This window comes from Zeugodacus cucurbitae, chromosome 3 (genome assembly GCF_028554725.1).
Source record: "Zeugodacus cucurbitae isolate PBARC_wt_2022May chromosome 3, idZeuCucr1.2, whole genome shotgun sequence".
NCBI lineage: Eukaryota > Metazoa > Arthropoda > Insecta > Diptera > Tephritidae > Zeugodacus > Zeugodacus cucurbitae.
Window position 1 is genome coordinate 75796622 of NC_071668.1, and position 17595 is coordinate 75814216.

At 34.2% G+C, this 17595-nt stretch overlaps 1 protein-coding gene across 1 annotated transcript; it reads right to left on the reverse strand.

Annotated features, from left to right (window-relative positions):
* Positions 1-3986: 3986 nt before the first annotated feature.
* LOC105212074 (uncharacterized) lies at positions 3987-5230 on the reverse strand. The gene is made up of 2 exons (XM_011183839.3): positions 5073-5230; positions 3987-4935 (listed from the first exon to the last, which is right to left on the reverse strand). Exons 1-2 carry the CDS (start codon positions 5124-5126, stop codon positions 4126-4128), a joined length of 864 nt encoding a protein of 287 aa, XP_011182141.1. The 5' UTR covers positions 5127-5230; the 3' UTR covers positions 3987-4125.
* Positions 5231-17595: the final 12365 nt, after the last annotated feature.

The window sequence follows — 17595 nt, forward strand, 5'->3', positions numbered from 1 at the left end:
ATACCTCATTGCGATTTGATTTTTTATTAAATATCCGGTGGGCTTAATACTGATATATGTGATATATATTAGCAAAACTAAGGGAGCTTATAGTCTTGAATATAATATAGCTTGATGGTGAAAATTAGAGAAATCGATCTAGGAATTCTCATAGCCCCATATACTGTATCAAATGATGTATATAATATTACATAAATAAATTGCGAGAGTATAAATTATTCGGTTGCATGTTAAATCATTTATTGAAGCGAAAAATGTGTCACTAAATTGCTTAGATTCAAACAAATCACAAATTATTTTTATTCAACCAAATTATAATTTTATTGGTAATTAAAAAAACAATTTCTGGTTTTCATTCATCATATGCGATATCTGGCACTTTTAGATCTGGTCCATGTGGAAAATTTTATCGTGCATTAATTCCAATGTCTGGTTCATCCTGCATTATTTGTCCCATTCGACGAGACAACTTGATGTTCGGTTGGTTCACATACTCCATATCTAACATACCCTCCATCTGACCAAGCGCCACGGACAACAACTTAAATAAGCAAACAGGATATTTAAAAGTGTTTTTATTTTCAATAAGAAGTTCATATTATTCATTTTCATATTCTTCTTACCTGCAGCGCTAGAATGATGGCAAACATGAACTTTTTTGCTTTAAGTGTCATCTCCTTTTCAGTCTTATTATTAGTAGCTGTAAAGTAGGACTGAAGTCTTATGTATCTGTATCGACATTTTATAGTATATTTTCCTTCACTATTCTTTAGATATTCACGCTATAATTTTTAATTTAATTTCATGTTGAAGACATGCTTTGAAATACGTAGAATTTTAATTAATAATAATAATATCACTTTCAAAACTATTAACAAGAGATACTGTATAAACATTTATGAAGAGTAAGGTCTTATGATAGTGGTCAGCAATATTTCGAAGTTTTCAAGTGCTAAATGTGTTCTGATTCCAATGTTCCATTTTAGAAGTTTTTCAATCTGCAAAGTTGTCGAGAACGAATGCTGTCCCTTAAAGTGGTATTCTGGTGTAGAAATAAAAAAATCGATTTTTATACTCTCGCAACAAAGTTGCTACGAGAGTAGTATAGTTTTGTCCACATAAAGGTTGGTTGTAAGTCCTAAAACTAAACGAGTTAGATATAGGGTTATATATATCAAAATGATCAGGGTGACGAGAAAAGTTCAAATCCGGATCCACAAAATGGCGAAAACCGAAAACACTTAAAGTGCCATAACTAAGCTATAAATAAAGCTATGGAAGTAAAATTTGGTATGAAGGATCGCACTATGAAGGGGAATATGTTGATGTAATTTTTTTGGGGAAGTGGGCGTGGCTCCTCCCCCTACTCAGTTTTTTGTACATATCTCGCAAACTACTAAAGCAAGGAAACTTTCTAGAGTCGTTTATTTTAGGTACTACCTTATACAGTCCAAAAGTGGAGGAAATCCGATTGTTACCACGCCCACCTCCCATACAAAGATTATGTTGAAAACTACTAAAAGTGGGTTAACTCACTAACGAAAGACTAAATTTCACATAAGAAATGGCAGATGGAACCTACACTCAAATTTTTTTACAAAATGGAAAATGGGCGTGGCATCGCCCACTTATGGGTCAAAAACCATATCTCAGGAACTACTCGACCGATTTCAATGAAACTTGGTTTGTAATAGTTTCTTTACATCCCAATGATATGTTGTGAAAATTGGCAAAATCGCCTCACAACCACGATTACTTCCTATATACCAGAATTTTGAAGACGATCTGGATCGTTTAATTTACAATATATAAAGTAAGCACTAGTGAAGATATCGGTGCAGAACTTTGCACAAATACTACGTTTATAGTGTGGAAGCCCCATTCTAAAAATCGCCGTAATCGGACCATAGGTTTTCAAGGCCCCATATATCGAACATTAGGACCTCGGTGCTTCTAACCTAAAATAGGGTTTCCAACTTTCAATAGACTTTATACAATATATATGACGAATATGTGGGTCAAATTGTGTATTATATTAATAAAGTTAAATAAATAAATTGCGAGAGTATAAAATGTTCGGTTACACACGAACTTAGCCCTTCCTTACTTGTTTTGTCTAAGTTTAAGTATTTGACAATATGCCTGCGAGAGAATTTTTCAGAATTCAAATTACTTTCGAAGACTCGAAGTTAGAGGTATTAACCTGGTGCGGTATCCAAACTGGCTTGGCCGAAACGAACGGAACAAAAGAAGTTTTTCTCGACACTGTCTTGTTCAAATCGATACACCACGGTTTCTCAAGCTCTGCTGGACCGATTTAACTGAATTTTGAAGAGTCTTCGTTACAGATAATTTCCATCAAATATGAAATATGTATACTCATACGTCATAGATATGGCTGCGTCTCCGTGGAAACAATTCAGGACTTGCTCAACAAGCAGACAAACATGGCCTGAATCGAATAAGAGCCGAAGATGCCGACTATTGAAATTTAAAGGAGAATGATATAAGAACTTTAGTTGGAGACAGGTCGCAATGTAAACGCACGGCAACAGACTAGGGATACACTAATTTCACTTTTTCTATATATTCCTAGATTGCGGCGGTGAGGATAGGTAATTATCGCTCTCGCTTCTACATATATTCATATATTCAAATATAGTCACTTTATTACTAAATTCTTTTATTGATAATTAAAAACATATTTGCATTCTATTCATCATATGCGACATCTGGCACTTTTAGATCTGGTCCATGTGGAAAATTTTGTCGTGCATTAATTCCAATGTCTGGTTCCTCCTGCATAATTTGTCTCATTCGACGACTCATCCTGATGTTGGGTTGGTTCACATACTTCATATCTAATTGACCACCGAACTGACTAATCGCCACGGAGACCAACTTAAATAAACATATGGGTCATTAAATTTTTTTTCATTTTGAATTCTTAATTTGTCACCTGCAGCGCTAGAACGATGGCAAACACGAATTTTATTGTTTTAGATGTCATCTCCTTTTCACTCTTATCATTAATAGCTGTATAGTAGCACTGAGGTCGTATGTTATCTGGTTCGTCATTTTATGGTATGTTTCCTTTCAATATTCTTTAGAATTCTTACTGTAATTCATAATTTACTTTCGTGTTGAAGACACGCTTTGAAATACGTAGAAAATTCGATTTCTTCAATATACACTATATTTAAATTTTTAAATATTTGAGATTGTTGCGACTCAGTAGATTGCTAAGATGAGGGCAAAAATATGTAAACAACTTAACAATCGGAATAGGAATACAAGTATATAAGTGAAAACTGGAGAACATACGGTGAAAACATTCCGACCATCCAGATTTCGTTAGAATAGCGTGGATATATTTTAGCCAATCTGCGATTGATTGTAATCGATATTCGCCATCTGAATAAAATTGTGGCTGCGTAAAAGCCCTGCAACGATACTTGGCCTGCGTAGTGAAATCCGTGCGGGAATCAGTCCGGAATTCAAACCTATTGGGGACCGTAAGAAGTCAAATACCTCGTAAGAAACCCCATTTGTTAGAAACGTAGATTCCTTTAAAAACTTTAAAGATTTGTATTACGAAAATTCTGAAGCCGATGAACTCACAAAATCTAGTGATTTATGCTTGGATGGAAGTTTCTCATTTAATTGTGGAGGAGTATACCAAAACAGTTCTACAGATTCTAGAAATGTTCGAAGTTTTTTTAAGTAATAAGCACAATCTAAAGTCTAAATCACTTCTCGAGAAATTCCTGACATATCAAAGCAGTGCTAAGAAAGATTTTGTTCTTAATAGAAGTATTTATTGCCACAGCGTTGGCGCCTCAGTCAGGCAGATGCTCTTGCCAGACAATTCGTTGTAATTTGCATTCGTTACACACACACACAGATGCCTTTGTGGCGCTCACGTTTCAACGTAAATGGGCAATTAAATGTTAATTAGATGTAAGTCATTTCCATAGAAAAATTAATTTGTTGTAATGCTAAAGTTCAAATATGTTTATTGAAAAGATATTTATAAAAAATTGAATTAATTATTTTAGAGTGAAGTCATTTTAGAGATCTATCTATGTAAGCAGCTTAATTGCTGAAAATGATTGCAGTTTTCTATTAATAGAAATACGTATAAAACTCATCGAACAAATTCCATGCATCATCTGCTGTGCTCTCGTTGAACCGTCTATTCAGATCTACTAAGCCGGCTTCCCTCAAGCGCTCCCACGGCCTTAGCGTTGCGACAAAATTATTGAATTTTTCGCGAAATTGTTCGACAATTTCAACGGTTTCATCGTCCAACTCATAGCGCATATCCAGCCAACTAACTTTTTCGAGTGCGGCTTCCAGTTCTGGCGGCTGATTCACCGGCACATCAAATGCTTCATTCAAATCATAGACAATGGATGAGGCTTCCTCCAAGTCATTTGATTCTATATCAAAAGCTTCGAGTTCTTTCAGTGTAGTCTTAATTTCAAATATCACCTCTTTCAGAGCGTCACTCTTTTCGGTTGTTGCATCCAGTTCAACAAGAACTTTCCTAAGGACGTTGCGTGTTTTACCCACATAATTTTTCTCATACACAGAAGTGGCATTGATGACGAAGTCGTAGAGTTCTTGACGCCTTTCACTTAAGCTTAAACGCGTCTTCGGCGCAGTTGAGCTAAGTGTGGTGCTCTCTTCAGCTGATTCTGTAACTGTTGAATGTGCCACAAGTTGTGGTGAATTCGTTTGCGTTTCCTGTGTTGAATCCGAAGAAGTATCCGTATCCGTAACATCAAATGCATTTCTAAACACAAATGTCGATGCATCACCATCGTCCTTCGAAGAGTCACTAATACTATTCGATAAGTCTGTTAGTTCGTCAGATGCACTCAGAGAAGATGGACGGTAAGCTGCTGCATGCTGAATGCGCGATTCTGTGAGCTATAAAATGTAACAAAAACTTATTTTTTTTTGCTATAATTTTTTGTGCTATAATTTTTTTGCTATAATTTTATTTTCTATTATTTAGTGTTTTTGCAATAATTTTAATTGTCATATTTTTTATGCCCTAGTTTTACCTGGAATGCTATGCAGGCAGAAAATACAACGAAGATGCCCCAAAATTCTACCATTATATAATATAATCTTTGCTGCTTGCCTCAAATGCTACTTTCGTTACTAGTGTATTTTCAACAACTGAATGGTGTTGCAATCAATTTGCAATCTTATATAGCATCAACTGTACATTTCATCATGAAAAATACAGATTCATTTCCCTAACATTTCATTACAAATTCCATTGAATTTGCGGTGGCAATGCGCGCTGATAAAAACAAGTTTTGTGGTGATTTAGCTTTTCTTGAAACTCGCCGGTTCCGACATTATCAGTCGGAATTAGCTTAATGCATATATAATTGTAATGCATGTGAGTGCATACTTGTGTGCTCATAAATCGCATTGAAAACTTGTTTTCTGTTTGTTTATCTAACAAAAGTATAGCTAGTGCTGGCGATGTATGCATGCGCTTTTCTATTAAATTGGACTTACTTGCTGCTTATATGGAATATTCCCCTATTCTTTTGAAGAATTATTAGTAAGATATATTTTAAGGGTTTAAATAATTCATATGTATATGTGTCAACAAGTATACTGTCCCAATATTAGTATGAGAGAAATGATTATAACAGTTTTGTCATTAGGACTGTGCAATCATCAAAAACAAGTTAGTAAGGCTTCGGGTGTAACCGAACATTTTATACTCTCGCAATTTATTTATTTAACTTTATTTATATTATATAAAAGACAATTTGACCCACATATTCGTCACATATATTGTATAAAGTCCATTGAAAGTTGGAAACCCTAATATTAGGTTAGAAGCACTGAGGTCCTCATGTTCGATATATGGGGCCTTGAAAACCTATGGTCCGCTTTCGGAAATTTTTAGAATGGGGCTGCCACACTATAAACATAGTATTTGTGCAAAGTTCTGCACCGATATCTTCACTAGTGCTTACTTTATAATATAAACGATTCAGATCGTCTTCAAAGTTCTGGTATATAGGAAGTAGGCGTGGTTGTGAAGCGATTTGGCCTATTTTCACAACATATTGGGATGTAAGGAAACTATTACAAACCAAGTTTCATTGAAATCGGTCGAGTAGTTCCTGAGATATGGTTGTTGACCCATAAGTGGGCGACGCCACGCCCATTTTCCATTTATTAAAAAAACTTAGTGCAGCTTTCATCTGCCATGTGAAATTTAGTGTTTCTGACGTTTTTCGTTAGTGAGTTAACCCACTTTTAGTAATTTTCAACCTAACCTTTGTATGGGAGGTGGGCGTGGTTATTATCCGATTTCTTTAATTTTTGGACTGTATTAAGATGTGGCTTAAAAAAACGACTGCAGAAAGTTTGATTTATATAGCTCTATTGGTTTGCGAGATATGCACAAAAAACCTATTTGGGGGCGGGTCACGCTCACCTCCCCAAAAAATTGCATCCAAATATGCCCTTTCATGGTGCGATCCTTCATACCAAATTTTATTTCAATAGCTTTATTTATGGCTTAGTTATGGCACTTTATGTGTTTTCGGTTTTCGCCATTTTGTGGGCGTGGCAGTGGTCCAATTTTGCTCATTTCGAAAGCAACTTTCCTATGGTGCCAAGAAATAAGTGTGCCAAGTTTCATCAAGAAATCTTAATTTTTACTCAAGTTACAGCTTGCACAGACGGACGGACGGACGAACGGACAGACAAACATTTGGATTTGAACTCCACTCTTCACCCTCATCACTTTGGTATATATGTATAACCCTATATCTAACTCGTTTAGTTTTGGGTGTTACAAACAACCGTTAAGTGAACAAAACTATAATACTCTCTAGCAACTTAGCTGCGAGAGTATAAAAACTAAAAGTTTCACTGAAGGTAGGTATGTAGCTTATATATAGGTGTATAAATACTTACAGTATTATATTTTGTATTTTCCAGTGCTTTTATATGCTCATAATTAGCGGGTTAGGTACATAAAATTTGTGTATTTGTGAACAGACATCAATGTTACTCATACGACCTGGTCTTATAGATCTCAATTTTCCTGAAAGTAAATCAAAAACTTTATTCAAAATATTGAAAATCAAAAATTAATACAACATTCAATGTTTAATAAATTTTTAATTTGCATGAAAAATTGTTATTTTTGGTCAGGTTAGGTTAGTCTGGTAGGCCAATAGGCTACGCATAGCTCAGTAATGATCCTTAGCGATACCAGTGGAATGCTGATACTTAGTCCATGAGATGAGTCAGGCTTTTGGATGCCTCGAGTACGTGCTTTCACCAGGGATATCTCCTCCAATTACTCATATTGTGGAGCATCCAAATGCCTGAAGCAGAACAAGCGCAAAAGAGAAGCTCCATTGTTTCGTTGGTGCTCTTCTCTTGTAATTTCCTGCATTCTGTCTCTACTATCCTACTGGCGTGCTTCGATTATATGTAGATTATGACCAGTAAGCATATCAACCAACTCCTACAGATTCTTATATCGAGCGCCAGTGGGAATTTCGTGTATTTCTGATCTACTTAAGCTCTAAATGTTGGCGCACCCACAAAGTGCCGTTAACCGAAAAATTATAACTAAGCAATAAATGAAGGTATGCACATCCACACCAGGGATGGGTATATTTGGATGGATTTTTTTTAGAAAAGAAAAAACGGTTGGTTGCAAATCCTAAAACTAAACGAGTTAGATATAGGGTTATATATATCAAAATGATCAGAGTGACGAGTAAAGTTTAAATCCGGATGTCTGTCTGTCCGTCCGTGCAAGCAGTAACTTGGGCAAAAATTGAGATATGATGAAACTTGGAAGACGTATTTCTTGGCACCATAAGAAGGTTTAGTTCGAAGATGAGCGTAATCGGACCACTGCCACGACCAAAAAATGGCAATAACCGAAAACCTATAAAGAGCTATAACTAAGATAATTGGGCGTGAGCCCGCCCCTACTAAGTTTTTTGTAGATATCTCGTAAACTAATAAAGTTATAACAAAGAAACTTTCTAGAGTCGTTTCTTTAAGGTACTACCTACTGCATTTAAAGAGTGGCATCGTCCTTCTAAAAAGCGTCGAAATCGGTCCATAAGTTTCCAAGACCCTATATATCGAATATGAAGACTTCAGTGATTCTAACAAATTTTTTACCGAATATGTTTCTTCTAATAATAAGTCTCCGGGCCAAAAATGAGTGAAATCCTTCCTTACTTCTTTTGTAAATATTTCCCAAAATACTGTACCTATATGTACATACCAATAGCCTGACATTACGCACTTTTTAGTGAAAGTCTCTGGAACTACTCGACCAATTTTAGATGAAGTTGGTTCATCACGACTACTTCCACATAATTCAATCTTCAATTCAATCGGAGTCGTTTACTTTGCAAAATATTAATCGGGAACCAATGAAGATAACTTTGTATAAATACTGCACTGGAGGTTTGGCATGACTCATTAAAAAATTGTTGCAATCGGACTAAAACTTTTCAAGGCGCCAGATATCAGACATAAAGACATCAGTACCAATTTTTTACCGCTAATATCGACGAATTTCAAAATCGAAATATATTCAGTATAAATATTTCTATTTTAATAATATGTATGTGTCTCCGTGCCAAAAATGGGCAAAATCGTGTCATAACTTCCCCTAGCTCCCGTGGACTTAATATAAGGATCCAGTAGATTTTATACCGTATATATAAGTTAATATGTAGGTATGTTTAAGAGGACGTAATAGAGCACAAATCGTTTGAATATCTCACAAAATTTTGTTGTTTGTTTCAAAATACTTCAATGAAGTATTTATTAATACTTCGAATATTGCGGAGAAATAATATCATAGAGTTCGTTGTACTCCATCAAGCACAATAAAATTAAAGAAAATGCAAATTGATCTCTTTAGTAACTTTACTAACATTTCAATGTTATCTATAGTACTTCGAAAGCTTATATCGATCGGTCAATAATAATATATGAATATTATAGCTTTACATTGATGTACATACATCATACAAATTCAAATCCAAATCTTGATAGGCACATGAAAGCGTTTGTTTCTTAATTTCTTAAATTAATTTTCTAAGCTTTTTGGTAGTAATAGAGCTTTTTTAACTGTAATGTTTTTCTAAAGCTTTATTTTTTATTGCTTGAGCTGAATGTACTTAAAAGCTTAGCACTGGGTTTAAGGAGCTATAGTCTGAGCGAGTTAATGTTGGTGTAATGAGGATATGGGAAAATTACAGTTTTTTCATGAAGAGGATATTGAAATATAATGCCTAAGAAGCTTTTATAGCAAATTTAAATTAACAGCTTGGACAATTTAAGTGCTGTCTATTAAAAAAGTCAAAATTTCAAAAATTTCACTCTTATTGAGTCTCTTAAAATGAAGGAACTCTAGCAGCATTTAATTAATTATCATATCTATTTATTTCGAGATTCTCTAACAAACCCTTAAAACTAGTACAATATTACTAATAAACTCTTTGCAGTACGCCAGCTTTCAGTCTTGTCCCGCACTGCTAGAGTTCTCCTCCTGTGGTCCACAGTTGCACAGTATGTGATACAAATCTTTTTGCACTGAATTGGCATTGGCGAAATTTGTGAACGAACGCAGATTGGGATCGTTTTTGACGCTGGCCGTGGACACAGCGCTGACCGAATTGCTTATCACCACGCCTTCAGGACGCGCTGCCGTCAGCTGTTAATGGAGTTAAGGAATTATTAGAAATTTGTTTTTCAATTAATTTATTTTCTCTCAAAATACCTTCAGTGATAGGCAGATGCAAAGCAGAAACACGCAAGTCATGGATTTATTCATTTTGAATTAATTTGTTTGGATTTTTCAAACTGTTGCGTGTTGGCTCTTGTGATGAACTGTTGCTAAACTATTTGGAAGCGTAGCTTTTTATACACACTGCCGTTGCTATTAATGTACTTATTTTCAATAGAACCTAGCAATTATAATAGCGTAAACATATTAGCGCCCAAAGATTAGTGTTGTCATTAAAATCAATCAAAAATTCACAGAAACTAGCTGCAGCTGAGTAGATGAGTAATAAAGATGTGCACCACACGCAGGTGGCTGTGAGGGCAATAGTTGATGTGATTATGAAGGGAAATTCTCAATAACTGGCGCGATAAGCGATAATTCTATTTAATGTAAGGTGAATATGAGCATACAAGCGAAGGTATATGTAGTTGGTGAGATTTAATAGCAGAAAAAATAACCCGCTCTCGCAGCTTGAAAAGCTATAATGTTGTATGCAAAGTTATCAAAAGATTTTAATTGCAACCAATAATTACATTCAAAGTATTCCAATCAGTTAATGTGTGGGTTTATTTACTCTGAAAGCGCATGTCTGCCAGTGACACGTGTTGCAACACAGGTGTACCGCCAGTAGACGCATGTATGACTCAGAACTTATTTTATAAAAAGCTACTACTATTATTATCCATGCAACATTTGCTAACCAAGACTGCTAGATATCACACCGCCTAAACAACCCACGCACAGACTGAATATGACACAATCTATTAAACCTGGTTTTCTAGTGTTATCCATCTGCCTCTGTCTGCTGTTGCAGGTTTGTTTACCGTAAATCTTAGTTTTTTTTTATTGCAATTTACAAGGTTTCATTAACTTACAGCCAGCCGAATCACGTCCTCTGGAAATTACTATAAAAACATCGGCGAGTGCCAGCGCTACCGCGTCGGTCTATTACAGTGACGGCGTGCGTACTTTCAGTAATGTAGCCACATCGAGCGTTGTACAGAACAATATATTCCATATTTTGCTGTCGAGATGAATAAATGTAGCGGAATATTATATGGAATGAAGGCGCTTAGTGACTTAATTAATGTACATTAGTGTAAACTGAGACTTATCATATACTACTCCTACACGATTAAAGTTTAATAGTATTAATGAATAAACTTTTATTTAATAAATTAGTTTTATTTTAATTATTTTTTTATTAATACATTTTAAGGACGTTTAATACTTTAATAGAAGCCAAATAATTTAAGTTTTTGCACTATTTTTGACTACAATTCAATAGTAACTTTAGTAGGATAGGGTAGAATTACGAATATACAATGAAGTAATTAATACAAAAAAATATTTTTAATGAATATGCTTAACTATTATTCTATTTTTTAATAACTTTCTACTTCGTTATTGGCCTTTTAATAAGTTGCTTATAGAAAATATATAGTCTTCTTTGATTTATGTAGCTTTAGATTATACTGATGATACCCATCTGATCGAACTGATCGAACATAGACTGAAGAATTTAAAATTGCTTATTATATTCTGGCTAAATCTCTCGGACTTTCTTCTGTCAACATTATTTTCGAAATAAGCGGACCAGACTAATGACAATGACACAAACAATTTTCTCATCATATTTGTTCTATTATAAATCACCTAAAAGCATAAATGTTAATGATATTACTATTCATCAGCAGATCGGGAGTATAGAAGGTATTGATGAGGAGGGAAATTGAAAAAATTTAAGATCCGGGTACAGAAAAATATTATTTGTGGACGATACAGAAAAAAATATAATTATACGAATAGCAAAACATGTGACCTTTTTGGAATGAACTAAAACCGACGTTACTGTTTGTCTCGCTCTACAACATGGTATTAATACACACAGTACAGTGAGTTCAGAAGCCCCATTTCTCTTGTTATCTGATTTTTAATAAGGATTTATTTGAAATGGGTTCAAGCTAACAAGGGTGAGCCCTTTTATTGGTGTTTATTTAGTCTCTTGGTTTCCAATGATACATCTTTCGGAGTTGGCCATGCCCGAAAACATTTTTAAAAAACGTAATAGCGTTTTATTTTAATATAAAGATTGAGTTAGAGAGAAAGCTGAGACTGAAAATTTAAAATAAATTTGAAAGGAAAACACAACTTATCTCCTATCAAATTGAATGTATATATTAGGGCTCTTAAAATTATTCGATTAAACTGAAAACCGATTATTCGAATATCCGGTTTGTAAACGTTCGTACAAATATTAACCGGTTAGCACTATTCTGTTAGTCGCAATGTTCCGACTATTCGAATAGTCGTTCTACTGCGGTTATTCGAATAGTTATACTGTCACTATTCGAATAAATGAAAAAACAGCGATTTTTGCTAAGGCCAAACCAGATATATGTCCGTATTTTCCAGATATATACAATGTGCGGTATAAATCGGTTGAGCAGTGTTCGGGCAGAAGGGCACGAGCAAAACCGACCACTGACCGACCCAAAAAAAACCGGTTCTTCACAGAAAACCGACTACCCACTCGTCGAAGTTTTGCTCCAAAACGCCCCAAAGCCACACCCACCGACCACCCACACTACCACGAGTGTGTCCCAAAAAAAAACCGGTTCCAAAAAGTAACCGGTACTAGGCATATGCCGCAAGAAACTGAAAAAATTCGGCAGCAAGTGGGTAGGGGTATAGAATAGCGAACTCAAGAAACATACCACGCAGTGTTGTATCAGTCATATTTTAATTCTTCATGTGAAACAACAACAGTGTTGGCATGACAGTCATAAAAAAATTGCGAGTTTTTTGTTAGTTTTAATGTTTCACTTTTTTCAATAAAAATAAGAAAATTAATCAACTTGCACTATTCGAATAGTCGACAACGAACGGTTAACCGAATAGTCGAAAATGAGCGGTTAATCGAATAGTCGATGACTGACGACTATCCGAATAGTACAAACAGAATATTATTATTCGAATAATGCCCTATTCGGTAATTCGTTTAGTCGATTAGTCGGATACCAAGAGCTCTAGTATATATACTATACTTACTTCACTAATATAATAATGTCTTTCTTAACTTTCTCATGCCCGAATTAAAATTTTTTTAGTACAGATATATATTAGTCTTAACTCAAATGTGAAGTGATAAAAATTTCAAAGTCTTTCGTATCCTGATTCATTAGTTACAGGATGTTGCCTATAGGCAACAATTACATTATTATAAATAAACCGTTGGGTTTTTTTCTTATGAAATATTTTTTCATGAAATATTTATTTTTAAATAACTGAATGAACACGTGCACAGCACTTATAAGAAAAAGTAACTGTAAACTTGCACAACACACAAGTCTACATAATTGAAAAAACCGCTGACCAAGAAAATTTAAATGACAAGAATTAGAAGCCAGTAAGTACAATGTTGTCTATAAGCAACATTGGGCATGAAAGGGTTAATCGATTTAAAGTATGTCAAGGCAGTGTGTTTTTTATATGATTAAATTTCGTCTTTGCTAGGTGCTTGCATGAACTTCTTCTGTTCTTTATACTATTCGTTTCTATAGCAAAAATATACTTCTTTGAACTTCGCCCTTACCTATCGAAGAATATTATTCGTGGTTTTAGTTGAATACTGTGCTTCAACCCAGGTCTTAGGTGTATTAGTAATGCACACCACTCATCAATAGAACACGTCATTCATGTGCCTTATTATTAATTTAACCACCTGATAACAAATCAATAACACTGCAATTACATTTTAGTGAGAGTTGAGTTGAGTTGCATAAATAGTATTTACCAGTGTCAGAGACATACAAAATTCAGTAAACAATAATTATGGTATGGCAGAGAGGCATAAATCAGATATCGCTAATTAATAAACATTCTTGAGAAATGCACAATTTTGTTGTTATTTCTGCGAACAAATTTTGCCGAGTACGTGCTATTAAATGCATACTTACATACAGACAACCGTAAGCTTAGCTTAGCAGCGACTAGCAGCAGCCCTTAGTGTACAACTATGCACTTAAACGCATATAAAACCGTTAATGTTATGCGCTCAAAAGATTAGTTGCATTTGACATTGCATGCTGAACAGAAGCGTTCGCTATTGCAATAGTAGATAGTGGATTTGTATGCGTACATACTTACATGCGTTGCTAAAATGGCGAAATTATGCGGAATGTTTTTCGTCTTATGGGTTTGTCTGGTAGGAAACGCTGTGTTATTTATTTGTTTAATATTTATTAATTATGATTTAATTTTTCTTCTTTTATATAGGCCGTTAACGCACGTCCACAGGACATTGTCATAAGCACTTCGGTGAGCGCAAGCGCTGTTGCATCGGTGGATCAGTCTAGTAATGTGCGTACTTTCACGAATGTGGCCACTGCAACAGCAGTGCAGAGCAATGTGTATCACATTTTATTGCCGCAAGGATAGCTTAATAAAAAATAATAATAAAATTATTTATAAGTGGCAAGAGAAAAAAAAATTTTAATATTTTTTATTTTTTTAATATTTTTTTTTTGTATTTTTTAAGTAAAATTAAAGAAAAAAAGAAAAATAATTATAAGCGGCAAGGAGAAAAAATTTTTTTTTTAAATTTTATTTTTGTATTTCTTAAGTAAAATTAAAGAAAAAAATAATTTTAAATTACTTGTAATAAAAAAAATATTTTCATAAAATTATTTATTTCTTATATTACTTATATTTATCTGCCAAAGTAATTTATACAAATGTACATACATATATGCAGTTAAATATATATATGTGTTGCACATAAATTTGTGCTACTAAACACAATTTAGATCAGATGAGTTTGCTGACCCACATATGACCTCGTTAAATTAATTGAAGGTGGTATTTTATTGCGACAAATACATTTGCACATGAAGCTTAGAAGAAGTGCATATGCACGAGCATTTAGATCTAGATGTATGTATACATGTAGAAAGAAGATATATAAATATTTGTAGAAACTTTTCAAGGCACAATATCAAGTTCATTGCTTATGTACATGCTCCAGCTGCACTGCAATATTAAGTATTAAGCTTCAATTGAGCTAAGAAAATTTGCGTTGTCAATTGAGCTGAGCTAATGGAGCGGTACGACGCTTAAGCGTGGGTAACTTAGCTAATTTATATAGGAGATATATATACATACATATATGTATGTAAGCAGTTAAATATACAGGAGTTCATACCGAAATGTGTTATTGTCTTGCGACAGCAGAAGAGATTGTGGTTCAAGTTCAATGCCCGTATCAATTGAACTGTGAAATGAGAATTTAACGAAAGTGTTGTTTGAGTGTGTGCAATGGAAAAAATTACTGAAAAAATGTAAGGTAATGAAATAAATTAATTGATGGATATTTACGAAACACTTGGTGGATAAATTTAGAAATTGTTTATGAAGCATATGGTGAGTTAATTAAAAATGGCATGATATAAATAAAAAAACTCAAAAATAAAAATAAAAATTCTAAAAATTAATATATCCGCTCATATTTGTCATGAATATTTTCAGTATGTTAAAGGGAACCCCCCATTCTCGGTTTCAAAAAATATATATACATAAATGATCAGGATGACGAGTGGATTTGAAATCAGGATGTCCGTCTGTCCGTGCAAGCGATAACTTGAGTAAAAATTAAGATATCTTAATGAAACTTGGAACACATGTTCCTTGGCACCCTGAGGAGGTTGCTTTAGAATACAATTTCAAAATCGGTCCACTGCCACGCCCACAAAATGGCGGAAACCGAAAACCTATAAAGTGTCATAACTAAGCCATAAATAAAGTTATGAAAATGAAATTTGGAACATAGAATCCCATTAGGGAGGGGCACATTTTGATGTAATTTTTTTAGGTAGGTGGGCGTGGTCCCGCCCTCAAATAGGTTTTTTGTACATATCTTGCAAACCAATAAAGCTATATAAACCAAACTTTCTGCAGTCGTTTTTTGGCCACTTCTTAATGCAGTCCAAAAACGAAAGAAATCGGATAATAACCACGCCCACCTCCCATACAAAGGTTAGGTTGAAAATTACTAAAAGTGGGTTAACTCACTAACGAAAAACGTCAGAAACACTAAATTTCACATAAGAAATGGCAGATGGAAGCTGCACTCAGATTTTTTTACAAAATGGAAAATGGGCGTGGCATCGCCTACTTATGGGTCAAAAACCATATCTCAGGAACTACTCGACCGATTTCAATGAAACTTGGTTTGTAATAGTTTCCTTACATCTCAATGATATGTTGTGAAAATAGGCTAAATCGCTTCACAGCCACGCCTACTTCCTATATACCAGAACTTTGAAGACGATCTGAATCGTTTACATTACAATATATAAAGTAAGCACTAGTGAAGATATCGGTGCACAAATACCATGTTTATAGTGTGGAAGCTCCATTCTAAAAATCGCCGAAATCGGGCTATAGGTTTTTAAGGTCCCATATATCGAACACGATGACCTCGGTGCTTCTAAACTAATATTATGTTTTCCAACTTCCAATGGACTTTATGCAATATATATGACGAATATGTGGGTCAAATTGTGTATTATATAATATAAATAAAGTTAAATAAATAAATTGCGAGAGTATAAAATGTTCGGTTACACCCGAACTTAGCCCTTCCTTACTTGTTTTAATTTAATTCGAACCTATAACTATTCACGAATGTTCCTTTAAAGTTTCAAAAACTCTTGAAGATATAGCCGATTGAAGATTGAACGTAGGTAGGTTTTATACCCAGGAATTTGCTTCTCAAAACTTTAAACGCGTTTTTCTCGAAACAGTTACGACTGGCACATGAGGTTACTCAAAACCTAGTAATCCAATAGGTTCCAAATTTTTATACGTTATTCTATGCATATATAGCTATGGTGTGAACTAGGATAAATCAAATCGGTGAAGATCTTCTTTACTTTTCAACTTGATTTGTGGCTGAAAAAAGGGGATTTTCCAAAAAAATTTTCAAAGGTCCGCCATTTTGTTATTTTTTTTGCGAAATTAATAATCCTAGTTCATATCAGAGACAAACATTTACTCTTTCTAATGCCGTTGGAATTTTTGGTTTCAGATGTTCCAGTGAGCGGAAATCACATGCGCCGCCGAAAAGAAGGGCTTTTGATAGATAAAAAAAAAAAAACAACAATAAAAATATGTATTTTTTTTTTTTTAAGTCTTTAAATAAATGTATGCAAAGTTACAACCCTAAAAAATTATTTATGTTTATTTTCCAGCCCATTGAAAATCGTCAAAATTTTAAATCGAGAATGGGGGGAATACGCAAATATATCCACGCATTTATGTTAAAAACAATGTATTTATCAGTATAATTTAACTTCTCGTTAACAACAATTCCACCTGGTTTATTTCATGTGCGCTTTCCCACTAATTAGTGGTTTCTGTATAACGCAAATTGCAGCTTGTTGCATTCTCCTACGCACACACATATCTAATTATAACTGCATATATGTATAGCACGTGTTGTATACATTGCCTCTTGACTCGTATAGACCTTACACGAGACTCGTTGAAAATATTTCAATCATATTGTATGCTGACCCTGCAGGAAAAATGTCACTTACTGCAATGTAAAAGGAGAATTCGGTAAGGAGAGTATTTGGAGTGATAAACATCATATTATAGAAATGAGAAACTGAGAATATGGATTATATACACTACTTCAAGCACTCAAATAAGTTTTAAACTTATAATTTGGGTATAGGGATACTACTTCGTCTTACATCAAACATTAATTTCATAAA

Excerpts from the sequence above, each read along its gene's own strand:
- LOC105212074 (XM_011183839.3), bottom strand. The coding sequence starts at position 5,126 with ATGGTAGAATTTTGGGGCATCTTCGTTGTATTTTCTGCCTGCATAGCA. Across the intron at positions 4,936-5,072 it reads CTGCCTGCATAGCATTCCAG|CTCACAGAATCGCGCATTCA; the intron begins GTAAAACTAGGG and ends TACATTTTATAG.